Source organism: Pan paniscus, chromosome 4 (genome assembly GCF_029289425.2).
Source record: "Pan paniscus chromosome 4, NHGRI_mPanPan1-v2.0_pri, whole genome shotgun sequence".
NCBI lineage: Eukaryota > Metazoa > Chordata > Mammalia > Primates > Hominidae > Pan > Pan paniscus.
In genome coordinates, this window is record NC_073253.2 from 95,643,760 (window position 1) to 95,655,012 (window position 11,253).

The following is an 11,253-nucleotide window of genomic DNA, read 5'->3' on the forward strand; positions in this document are numbered from 1 at the left end:
TCACTGCACAGGTACCATAGCAAGCCAGTGCTGTGTGCTCCGAGTTCCAGGGCATCCTCCAGCTCAGACACTACACTGAGCACGAGGACTCTGTGGGGCCCAGGAGCAGGTAGTCACCCCTTTGGGGTCCACAACACCCGGCTGTCCCCAGACTTGTGTCCAGGGAAGATAGTGTTGAGGGCCCTAAAGGAGAGCGGGGCAGGGATGCCTGAGCAGGACAAGGACCCTAGAGTCCAAGAGAATCCTGATGATCAGAGAAGGGTCCCTGAGGTCACCGGGGATGCACGGTCTGCATTTCGGCCCCTGCGGGACAATGGAGTCCTCTATCCCTTTGTGCCGAGGCCCGGGCCTCTGCAGACATACCTCCATGCCCAGAGGTCAGAAATCAGATATAACCAGACATCCCAGATCACCTGGACGAGCTCGTGCACCAACCAAAATGCCATCTCCAGCTCCTACAGCTCCGTGGGAGGCTTGCTGGGGCTAAAGTGGAGGAGGGGGCCAGCAGGGCAGGAGAGCGGGGCAGGGATGCCTGAGCAGGACGAGGACCCCTGAGTCCAAGAAAATCCTGATGATCAGAGAACAGTCCCCGAGGTCACCGGGGATGCATGGTCTGCATTTCGGCCCCTGTGGGACAATGGAGGCCTCTCTCCCTTTCTGCCCAGGCCCGGGCCTCTGCAGACAGACCTCCATGCCCAGAGCTCAGAAATCAGATATAATCAGACATCCCAGACCTCCTGGGCGAGCTCGTGCACCAAACGAAATGCCATCTCCAGCTCCTACAGCTCCACGGGAGACTTGCCGGGGCTAAAGCAGAGGAGGGGGCCAGCCTCATCCCACTGCCAGCTGGCCCTCAGTTCCTCAAACACAGTGAGTGAGGACGGACCTCAGGCTGTCTCTTCGGGTCACAGCCACTGTGAAAACAATGCAGATACAGCACCAGGGCAGACACTCGCCCCCACCGGTGGCTCCCCCAGATCCAAGGCCTCTAGGCCCCGCATCAACAGTGCACTGCACGTTGAGGACAAGGCCATCTCGGACTGCAGACCCTCACGGCCTTCCCACACTTTGTCCTCACTTGCAACAGGGGCTTCTGGTGGGTCTGCCGTTTCTAAAGCACCCACTATGGATGCACAGCAGGACAGACCCAAGTCCCAAGACTGCCTGGGCCTAGTGGCCCCCCTAGCATCTGCTGCAGAGGTCCCCTCTACAGCTCCCGTGTCTGGAAAGAAGCACAGAGCACCAGGACCCCTGTTCTCCTCAGATCCCCTTCCTGCCACCTCTTCCCACTCCCGGGACTCAGCCCAGGTCACCTCGCTGATTCCTGCCCCCTTCACAGCTGCAAGCATGGATGCCGGCATGAGAATGAATGCCGGCATGAGAAGAATGTTTTGTGTTCAAAATTGTTTGAGGGGTTTGGGTTTATGTTTGTTGGTTTTTTTTTTTTTTTTTTTTTTTTTTTTGCTTACATGGGCATCCTTCAGCTTTTAATAATCTGAAAAATTCTATTTACCCATTGTCAATGTGTATAAATTAATCTGCGTGAATTTTATAAAATAAAAGGTGAACTTTTATGCATGAAACAATAATTTACAAAAAATGTACCAGAAGAATGTTCATTACAAATATAGGAAACATAAATATTACCAAATATTGGCAAGCATTAAAATCTTCAGAAATATAAGTCTATTACAGTTATAGCTCTCTCAAGCAAAAAAATAGCAGAGAAAAACTTAGTTTACCTTAGGGGCTATTTATTGACTTAGAGATTTGTTAAAAGGTTAAATGGGGTCACACAGAATACTAAGAAGAGCTGTTCACCCAGACCTCACTAAGAACTCTTCTTCATTCAGTAGCTATATAGTAATATGACAACTGCTCCTACCACCCAGAGAGGAACTACAGCAACTACTCTTTAGCATCTGTTGCTCCCAACTCTGCTTTGCAATTATATGACTCAAGCATTCTGGCTCCGTTAACTATTACTTCTGTTACTCCCAGTTAAATTCCCTCTAACCCTCCCACTCTGCCTATTTCAGCTTTCTGCTGCCTCATGACTTCAATTCCATCAGAGTTATGCATTGTTTCCTCTGTACATCTTTGCTCTGCTTCCATTGCTAATTCCCTAGTAAAGTGTTGTATATTCAAAGTTCCAAAGAAACAGAATATCCAAGACATCACCAATCGTCCAAAACACAGTGTAGGAGGCCACAGTTAAGAGAAGCAAGACCAATAGCTCTTTTTATAGGCTGGAGAACAACAGGATGCTTTGGTCCTGTATCAGCAGGATGCTTTTTGGGTAGATCCTACTGCCACCCTACTATCGGGTAGATCCTACTGCCACCCTAGCTATGGGCACATGTCAGAGTCCCATGTAATAAAGGAGACAAAAGGAAACCACCACGAGTATAAATTAAGAAAAGTACTCCAACGTTTCTAAGAATGGAGCTGTATAACTCACTTTGCCCCATTTGTTACTTCTCCACGGTACTTACCACCACCTATTATATATATTTTGTTTATAGTCAGTCTTCCCTCATTAGAATGAAAGTTCCGTGAGGATAGGACTATACAGTCAGCCCCCAGTATCCATGGGGGACTAGTTTCAGGATCTCCTGAGGATAACAAAGGATACTCAAGTCCCTGATATAAAATGGCATACTATTTGCGCATCACCTTTGCACATCCTCCCATATACTTCATATCAACTCTAGATCACTCATAATATTCAATGTAAATGTCATGCAAATAGTTATTGTACTATATTGTGTAAGGAATAAGGACAAGAAAAAAGTCTGTACATGTTCAGTACAGACGCAATTTTTTTTCCCAATATTTCCGATCCTTGGTTGGCTTAATAAACAGATGTAGAACCCAGGAATAAGTTCTGGTGTCCTATTGCATAGTAGGATGAGTATAGTTAACAATAACCTATTATATATTTGAAAACAGCCAGAAGAGTAGATTTTGAATTTTCTCCCTACAGAAAAATCATTATGCAAATTACCCTGATTTGATCATTACACATTGAGTACATGTATTAAAACATCACATTGTACCCCATATATATGTACAAGTATGTGTCAATAAAAATTTAATGTCAATATGTGAAATAAAATGAAAAAATAAAAATTTTTAAAGCTGTAATTATCTCCATCTGGTAGGAATACATATAATCTGAAATAAAAAATATATTTGTAATTGTTAGGACAAAATAGATTATAGATTACTTTAAGTTTGCAACTTATAAATTACAAAATTCTCACAGAACCTGAAAAATTATTGGTATTGTTAAATATTTTAAAAGCTGTCCTTGGAGACAAAGAAACCTATCAGATTTACACCAACAAGTGCAATATATCAGCCTATTACCATCTGCTACAGACTGCATGTTTGTGTTCCCTCAAAATTCATATGATAGGCCGGGCGCGGTGGCTCATGCCTGCAATCCCAGCACTTTGGGAGGCCGAGGCGGGTGGATCACCACGTCAGGAGATCGAGATCATCCTGGCTAACATGGTAAAACCCCGTCTCTACTAAAAATACAAAAAATTAGCCGGGCGCAGCGGCGGGCGCCTTAGTCCCAACTACTGAGGAGGCTGACGCAGGAGAATGGCGTGAACCCAGGAGGCGGAGCTTGTAGAGAGCCGAGATTGTGCCACTGCACTCCAGCCTGGGTGACAGACAGAGCGAGACTCTGTCTCAAAAAAAAAAAAAAAAAAAAAAATTCCTATGATAAAGCCCTAACCCCCAAGGTGAGGATATTGGGAGGAGTGGCCTTTAGGAGAGAATTAGGTTTAGATGAGGTCATGAGAATAGAGCCCCTATGGTGGCATTACTTCCTTTATAAGAAGAGACACTAGAGCTGCTTTTCTCCCTACCATGTGAGGATACTGAGAGAAGATGGCCATTTCCAGTCTAGGAAGCAGGCCCTCTTTAAGAAACGTAATTTGCCAACACTTTGATCTTGCACTTCCAGCCTCCAGAACTGTGAGAAATATCTCTTCTTTTTTTTTTTTTTGAGACAGAGTCTCATTCTGTCATCCAGGCTGGAGTACAGTGGTGCGATCATGGCTCACTGCAACCTCCACCTCCCAGGTTCAAGCAATTCTCCCACCTCAGCCTCCCAAGTAGCTCAGACTACAGGCGTGCACCACCATGCCCAGCTAATTTTTGTAGAGACAAGGTTTTGCCATGATGCCCAGGCTAGTCTCAAACTCCTGAGCTCAAGTTATCCACCTGCCTCGGCCTCCCAAAGTGTTAGGAATACAGGCATAAGCCACCATGCCTGGTCAAAATATCTACTGATTAAGCTACCTAATTTATGGTATTCTGTTTTAGCAGCTGAAGCAGACTAAGATACCATCCTATAAGCTACAGACCAGCACTATCCAATGAACTTTATATGACGAGGAAATGTTTTATATCTGTGCTATCCATTATGTTAGCCACTAGCCACATGTATCCATCAAGTATTTGAAATATGGCTAGTGCAACTAAAGAACTTAATTTTAATTTTTTTTTTTTTTTTTTTTGAGATGGAGTCTCGCTCTGTCCCCCAGGCTGGAGTGCAGTGGCGCCATCTCGGCTCACTGCAAACTCTGCCTCCCAGGTTCAAGCCATTCTCCTGCCTCAGCCTCCTGAGTAGCTGGGACTGCAGGTGCCCGCCACCACGCCCGGCTAATTTTTTGTATTTTTAATAGAGATGGGGTTTCACTGTCTTATTAAGGATGGTCTCGATCTCCTGACCTCATGATCTGCCCGCCTCGGCCTCCCAAAGTGCTGGGATTACAGGCGTGAGCCACCACGCCCGGCCAATTTTTATTTCATCTTATTTAAATAACCCCATGTGGCTAGTGGCTAATGTATTGAACACTACATCTGTAGACAATATGAAATAAATATAAAGCAGTCTCCACTTTGGAAAAACAGAAGACTCTTACTGCCTCATAATATAGATGAAAAATGAAATACTAAGATAAGTAAAATGTTCTTTAAAGAACAAAAACAAAAGAAAACCTAATGAAAGCTATAAAAGTCCATTGGATAATAATGCTACCAGTACTAAGGAAGTACAGCCCCTAAAAGTGACTTGCAGTCACAAATATAAAAACGACTATTCAAGTGAACTCCTAAGGTAAAAATGTGTTATTCACCATGCTCCAAAATGGTCTGTAATATTCTTCAGAGATGGCATGGTAAAGTACGATACAAGGGTAATATTAACAGTATGCTGTCACAGGTGCCATTCTCTTAAAAAAGAAATCCCAAAATAAATATAAATGGAAAGCAAATAATTAAACACACTAAATACAGATTATTACAAAAATCCATAAGGAATTCTGGTGCAGAAACAACTTCATAATCAAAATCCCAAATATAAAATTTATCTATCAAAAATGAAAATGCTGACATACAGTTTCTTGCAAAAAAAAAAGTTTAGAAATTTTTTTAATATAAATAAATAAGTACATCTTTTTAAACAAAATCTTAGGCTGTTGAGTCCCGTTTATTTTCTACACCTCTAATTCCAAAGCTGAGAAACAAATGGATACTTCAGAAAAAAAAAATAACTCATGACAATTTGTCTTTTGGACACAGAATATAAAGGAAAAATAAAATTTATATCTAACTGGCCAGACCTCAATTGAATTTTTCATCCTAGCTGGTTCCTAAATCCAAATCAGATACTTATCAATAAAACTGTTTTTCTGCACAGTTACTACTAGCTAGAAACTGCTTCTCCAAATTTATACTGACCATTTCTTCTAAAATGTTGAAATTCTAGCTCATAGTTTTTAAAAAACCATTCTTAATGTACTGATTCCAGAGTACTAATTCCAATGGCCAAGAAAATTCAAAAAGATTTGGAGTGGTCTCTGAGATTAGAATGTGTGACAATGTGAAGCATTTCACTACAACGTCCAAAATTAAAGTGTCAAAGCAGATGAGGAAATGAAGCTCCCAAAACAGATGCCCATGAGAAAGGAGCCCAGAAAAGCAAAAGGGGCCACAGCCCAGGACCTTACAATAAAGAAAAGTGGCTCTGGCCCCATGGTATCCTTCCTGAAACACTGGGAAAGAATGAAGTCCTTAGCAAAATTCTGACCAGGATCGCAAATTTAAATGTAAGCTTGTAAGGAAAACACCTATGGACTTGGGTTTAAATTTGTCCATCTAAGATATAAAATTACAAGTTTGACCAAATGTGCCAGTTGTCCACTTATTGCCTCTCAGCTCCAAATTCATCCTTTCCTATCTGCTCTGCAGAAATGAACCTGGACCCTTTAAACATTTTTCCTTTGCTAGTTGGCATGATGTTAGATCGACATTGTAAGAGGAGATTTTCCTCTTCTTTCCAAGAGTCTTGTGTGCTCCTCTTGGCAGGCTTCTGTACTGCAACACAGCTTCTCCAGTGTCCAGATCCAGAACCCGTGCAGTTTGCTCCATTGTCAGGCTCCTGAAGTGCACAGCAGTCAGCAGCACCCAGTATCTTCCACCAGTACCTCCACAAGGCAGTATTATAGCAGAGTGATTCTGATGAGACAGATTTCTACCACAGCAACTTCTCTTCATTCAGTGAGCCACAGCCATGCCCCCTCAAACAGGGTCTGGATCTTAATCCCAGAGGCCCTGGATGTTCTATCTCAACCCCAGGGGTTGATGCTCCTTTTACCTGCTATTCTTATATTCCTTAGAGTTCTCTTTACTTTTTACTAGCCAATCCTCATTGCTCCAAAACCCTGTTATAGCTAGCAGTTCTTCGTATTAATCTTTCCTTGTTCAAATTACATGTGATTTCTCTATTCTAATCAAACACTGACTGATAGATCAAATTTCAGGCAATTAATCAAACTGAGAAAATTATAGGGCATTATGTCTAATTTGTTATTTTATATATTAGCAAACACATAAGATCTGATAATCAGAAAGTTCAGAGCACTAAACCAAAGTCTCTAAAGAATGGAAGGAATCAGTTCACAGGATATATGCTTGTTAATGCTACTCCCATTTGGGGGAAGTGTAATTTTCTCCAGTAACCAGGAAAAACAAGAGATCACTTTGTTTCTTCTGATGATTTATTTTTATTTTAAAAGGGAAATGAAAATCTGAAAAATATCAAAGTTTAAGAAGACAAAGTAGAAACAGTCAATGGCTCCATTTCTCTGGCAAACTAATCAACCAAACTGTTCTATCTACATTTGACGGGAAACCCAAAATTTCAGTGATCCCACACTAATGTTCACATTGTTTTTCTGCTATATAGGAACACTTTTAACATTTTCCCTCTGTCTCACTGTTTGTCATGTACTCTCTGTAGACTACTTTGCCAACATTAAAATGAAATGTTCAGCATCAAGCTCATCATTCCTCTCTCACTTCACTCTGAAATCTGCTAGCCACAGAGTTAAAAGGACAGGATTAAGAGTCATTAGACACAGTACTAAGGAGAATTAAAGGGTCTGTTCAAGGGGCATAACATCTGCTCCTCAAATTCCTGCCTAAACAACGAAGATTCCGATCAAAGAGAAGAGAGGGAAAGCCAATCTAACCAGTAAACCAGAGTCATGAGGAAGTGAATGCTCTCTCAGGGAGTAACTCTGACACCAGAGGAAGGCTTAGTGACATTGCACAATTGTTTCTATGAAGTCATTCATGAGGCAAGTGGGAGTATATGAGTAGAAGTGGAAGGGAGTGGGAAGGTGAAGATTGAGGATCCTTTTAAGTAGTTTTTGCTCAGCTAGCAAAACAAGCTGGGACATGCAAGACAGATAAACACAGCTGTTTGGGGCTGTCACTTGGGGCTCAGGAGCCCAGGTGTCCTGCTGTAGTGAAAAGTGCACCGGAATGTGAGTCAGGAGTTCAGGGATCCAAGTCCTCATTCTGCTGCTAACTAGCTGCGTGATCATGAGCAAGTCCACTGGCTTCACTAGACTCAGTCTCTTTTTTTTTTCGATACAGAGTCTCGCTCTGTCACCCAGGCTGGAGTGCAGTGGCACGATCTCAGCTCACTGCAACCACCACCTCCTGGGTTCAAGCAATTCTCCTGCTTCAGCCTCCTAAGTAGCTGGGATTACAGGCGCGCGCCACCGCGCTGGGCTAATTTTTGTATTTTTAGTAGAGATGGGGTTTCGCCATGTTGGTCAGGCTGGTCTCAAACTCCTGACCTCGTGTTCCGCCCACCTTGGCCTCCCAAAGTGCTGGATTACAGGCATGAGCCACCACGCCCGGCCTCAGTCTCCTTATTTCATGGAAAATGAGGAGACAAGACTAGATGGCAGCACTATACAGAGATGCTCCTGAACCCACAGAGTTCATGTACTAGTTAATATAACTTTGCTGAGTCCTGGTTTCCTCCACTGAAAAAAACATGAGAAATAATACTTTTTATAAAATTGGGTGAGGATTAAAAATAATATACATAAAGACACCTAGTACAGTAACTGAAACAAGTAATTATTATTATTACTACTTTATTTCCAATGCCAAGATTATTTGAGGGGTATAAAATCTTGGTAGCCAAGTGTAATGTTATTTCAAATACACTACAAGTTAGTATGTGTTTAGTACATGTCTTAATTATTGCTAACCAAAATACTCAAGACTTACAAATTAAGGACTTGGGCCGGGCGCGGTGGCTCACGCCTGTAATCCTAACACTTTGGGAGGCCGAGGCGGGCGGATCACGAGGTCAGGCGATCGAGACCATTCTGGCCAACACGGTGAAACCCCGTCTCTACTGAAAATACAAAAAATTAGCCAGGCATCATGGCAGGCGCCTGTAGTCCCAGCTACTCAGGAGGCTGAGCCAGGAGAATGGCATGAATCTGGGAGGCGGAGCTTGCAGTGAGCCAAGATCACGCCACAGCACTACAGCCTGGGTGAATGAACGAGACTCCATCTCAAAAAATTAATTAATTAATTAATTAATTAAGGACTTGTAAATGTCACCCAAAAATGTAAAAATATATTTTGTCAATATAAGGTTGATTCTGCAGAGGGTGCAAAAAAAGAATAGAAATAAGGAATCCTTAAGAATTTGGAAATAGAAAATATAGAAGGCGTCTAAGGAAAAAGAGCTGAGGACTTCATCAGACTTCCCTACTCCAAATGCCAAAAGAAATAACCTAGAAAAATATAAAATCAGGATAAATGAAAGGACTACTGAAAACTGGAAATTATCCAGAAATTTCTAGTAGGAAAAGATCAGAATGATTAGGAAAGCACCTCCCAGAAAGAGTGCAACAGCCTCATATGAAACTACCCAGAAACCATGAAGTCCATGGGTGGTTCGTTCTCAAAGCAGCAAGGATGCCCTTATGGAAGCAGTTGTCACAAAAATTAGGCAGCAGGCACAAAAAACTATGTGGAAGAGATAATATAGGGTTAATAAAACAAAGACATATAGTCAAAAACCTACTATCTTTCCTAAAACTACAGCATACGGGCTGGGAGCAGTGGCTCACGCCTGTAATCCCAGCACTTTGGGAGGCTGAGGTGGGCAGATCATGAGGTCAGAAGATCAAGACCATCCTGGCTAACACTGTGAAACCCCGTCTCTACTAAAAATACAAAAAATTAGCCAGGTGTGGTGGCGGGCACCTGTAGTCCCAGCTCCTCGGGTGGCTGAGGCAGGAGAATGGCGTGAACCCAGGAGGCAGAGCTTGCAGTGAGCAGAGATGGCGCCACTGCACCCCAGCCTGGGCAACAGAGTGAGACTCTGTCTCACTCTGTTGCACAGTTTACAACAACAAAACTATAGCATCCATCACATAGAGGAGAAACTCCCCAACACACATATAAGGATTACTCTCAACCCCAGCTCCCTCAAACTTCCTAAGATCAGCACTGGTATCTGATGGTGGCTCCTTGTAAATCAAACTTAATGGAGTATGTGTTATTTGGTTTATGTTTATGTGCAGCCTGCATAACAACCACTCTGTCAACATCATGCATATGTTCATTGTGTTGGTACTAGAAGACTCTATGACACACACAAGCCGATGTCATCTGATGGGTCTATTTTATCCACTTGGCTGTGCAAATCCTCTTCTGTAGTATATGCTTTCTGGTGGACACTAATATGGAACACAAAGATCTTCTCACATTGCAGCTGCTCCCATATATCCATTGATATATGCCTCTAACTCCAGACCTTTTTGTCCTTAATCTTCTAATCTGGTTATCTCTTTTCCTTTAGTGCAATTTTTCCTTCTTATTTGTTTGTTTTTTTTTTTTTTTAAGTAAATAGCTAGGCTTCTAAGCCCTACCCCAGAGAGTCAACAGACAAACTGCCCAGGGAAAAGTTATGACCTCAGGCAAAGTGAATTTCTACAGCTAAGGCAGATCCTGAAGAAGCTCACAAATAAAGGCTGCATACTCACACATTCCCTGAAGCTTGACAGTAAGTTATTCTTTGAAGGGACATGCAAAATGTGTCTCTATATCTACAAAAAAAATATAATGTGATGACTGTTTCCCTAGAGGGAAACAAGGCATTTGTAGAGATTTTAAAAAGAGGCCCCCATAGATATCCCATGATCAAAATACTTAGTGGGAATCACACATTATCCAGATGCAATAATTAATAGATTTTTATTTTCTATCTTCATGAAAAAACTCAAAATTTTCCTCCTTTCTCTATCCATTCCAAGTTCACGAAGGAGGGATTCTAGTTATTTGGCTGTGTATAGAGCGAAGAATAGTCAAAAACTTCACAGGGAAAAAAAAAACGGCTGAGCAGATATTGAGAGTCAAACGAAAGAACAGAAGCTAAGTAACTGTCTGGGATGTAGAAGGGATATCGTAAGATATCAAGGCAGTGGGGAAAGTGTACATGTGAAGGCCTAAGAATGAGAATGTGATGATTAGGACAGCAGCCTGCTTATGATACAATGACAGACTGCTTATTAGGAGCAGCATATGAGAGGCAGGAAATGGATGGAGATAAGGTTGGAAAAATATTAGGGAACATATTCAAAACTTGTAAACCACGCTGTGGAATGTGAAATTTATGCCAGGGGTGCGAGAACATGGAAATATTAAAGTAGAGTAGTGGTGATATGCTCATATTGTACTTGCACTACAGAAATATCATTGGAACAGCTGTTTGAAAATAGAGTCAAAGGCCGGGCGTGGTGGCTCACGCCTGTAATCCCAGCACTTTGGGAGGCCGAGGCGGGCGGATCACGAGGTCAGGAGATGGAGACCATCCTGGCTAACACGGTGAAACCCCATCTCTACTAAAAATAC

At 42.4% G+C, this 11,253-nt stretch overlaps 1 protein-coding gene across 1 annotated transcript; it reads left to right on the forward strand.

Annotated features, from left to right (window-relative positions):
- Positions 1-555: 555 nt before the first annotated feature.
- LOC117980334 (putative POM121-like protein 1-like) lies at positions 556-8,033 on the forward strand (the record flags this gene model as incomplete). The annotated part of the gene is made up of 1 exon (XM_055113100.2): positions 556-8,033. A coding segment is annotated over one exon (936 nt), but the record flags the coding sequence as incomplete, so codon positions are not given.
- Between the last annotated feature and the right edge of the window lie 3,220 nt (positions 8,034-11,253).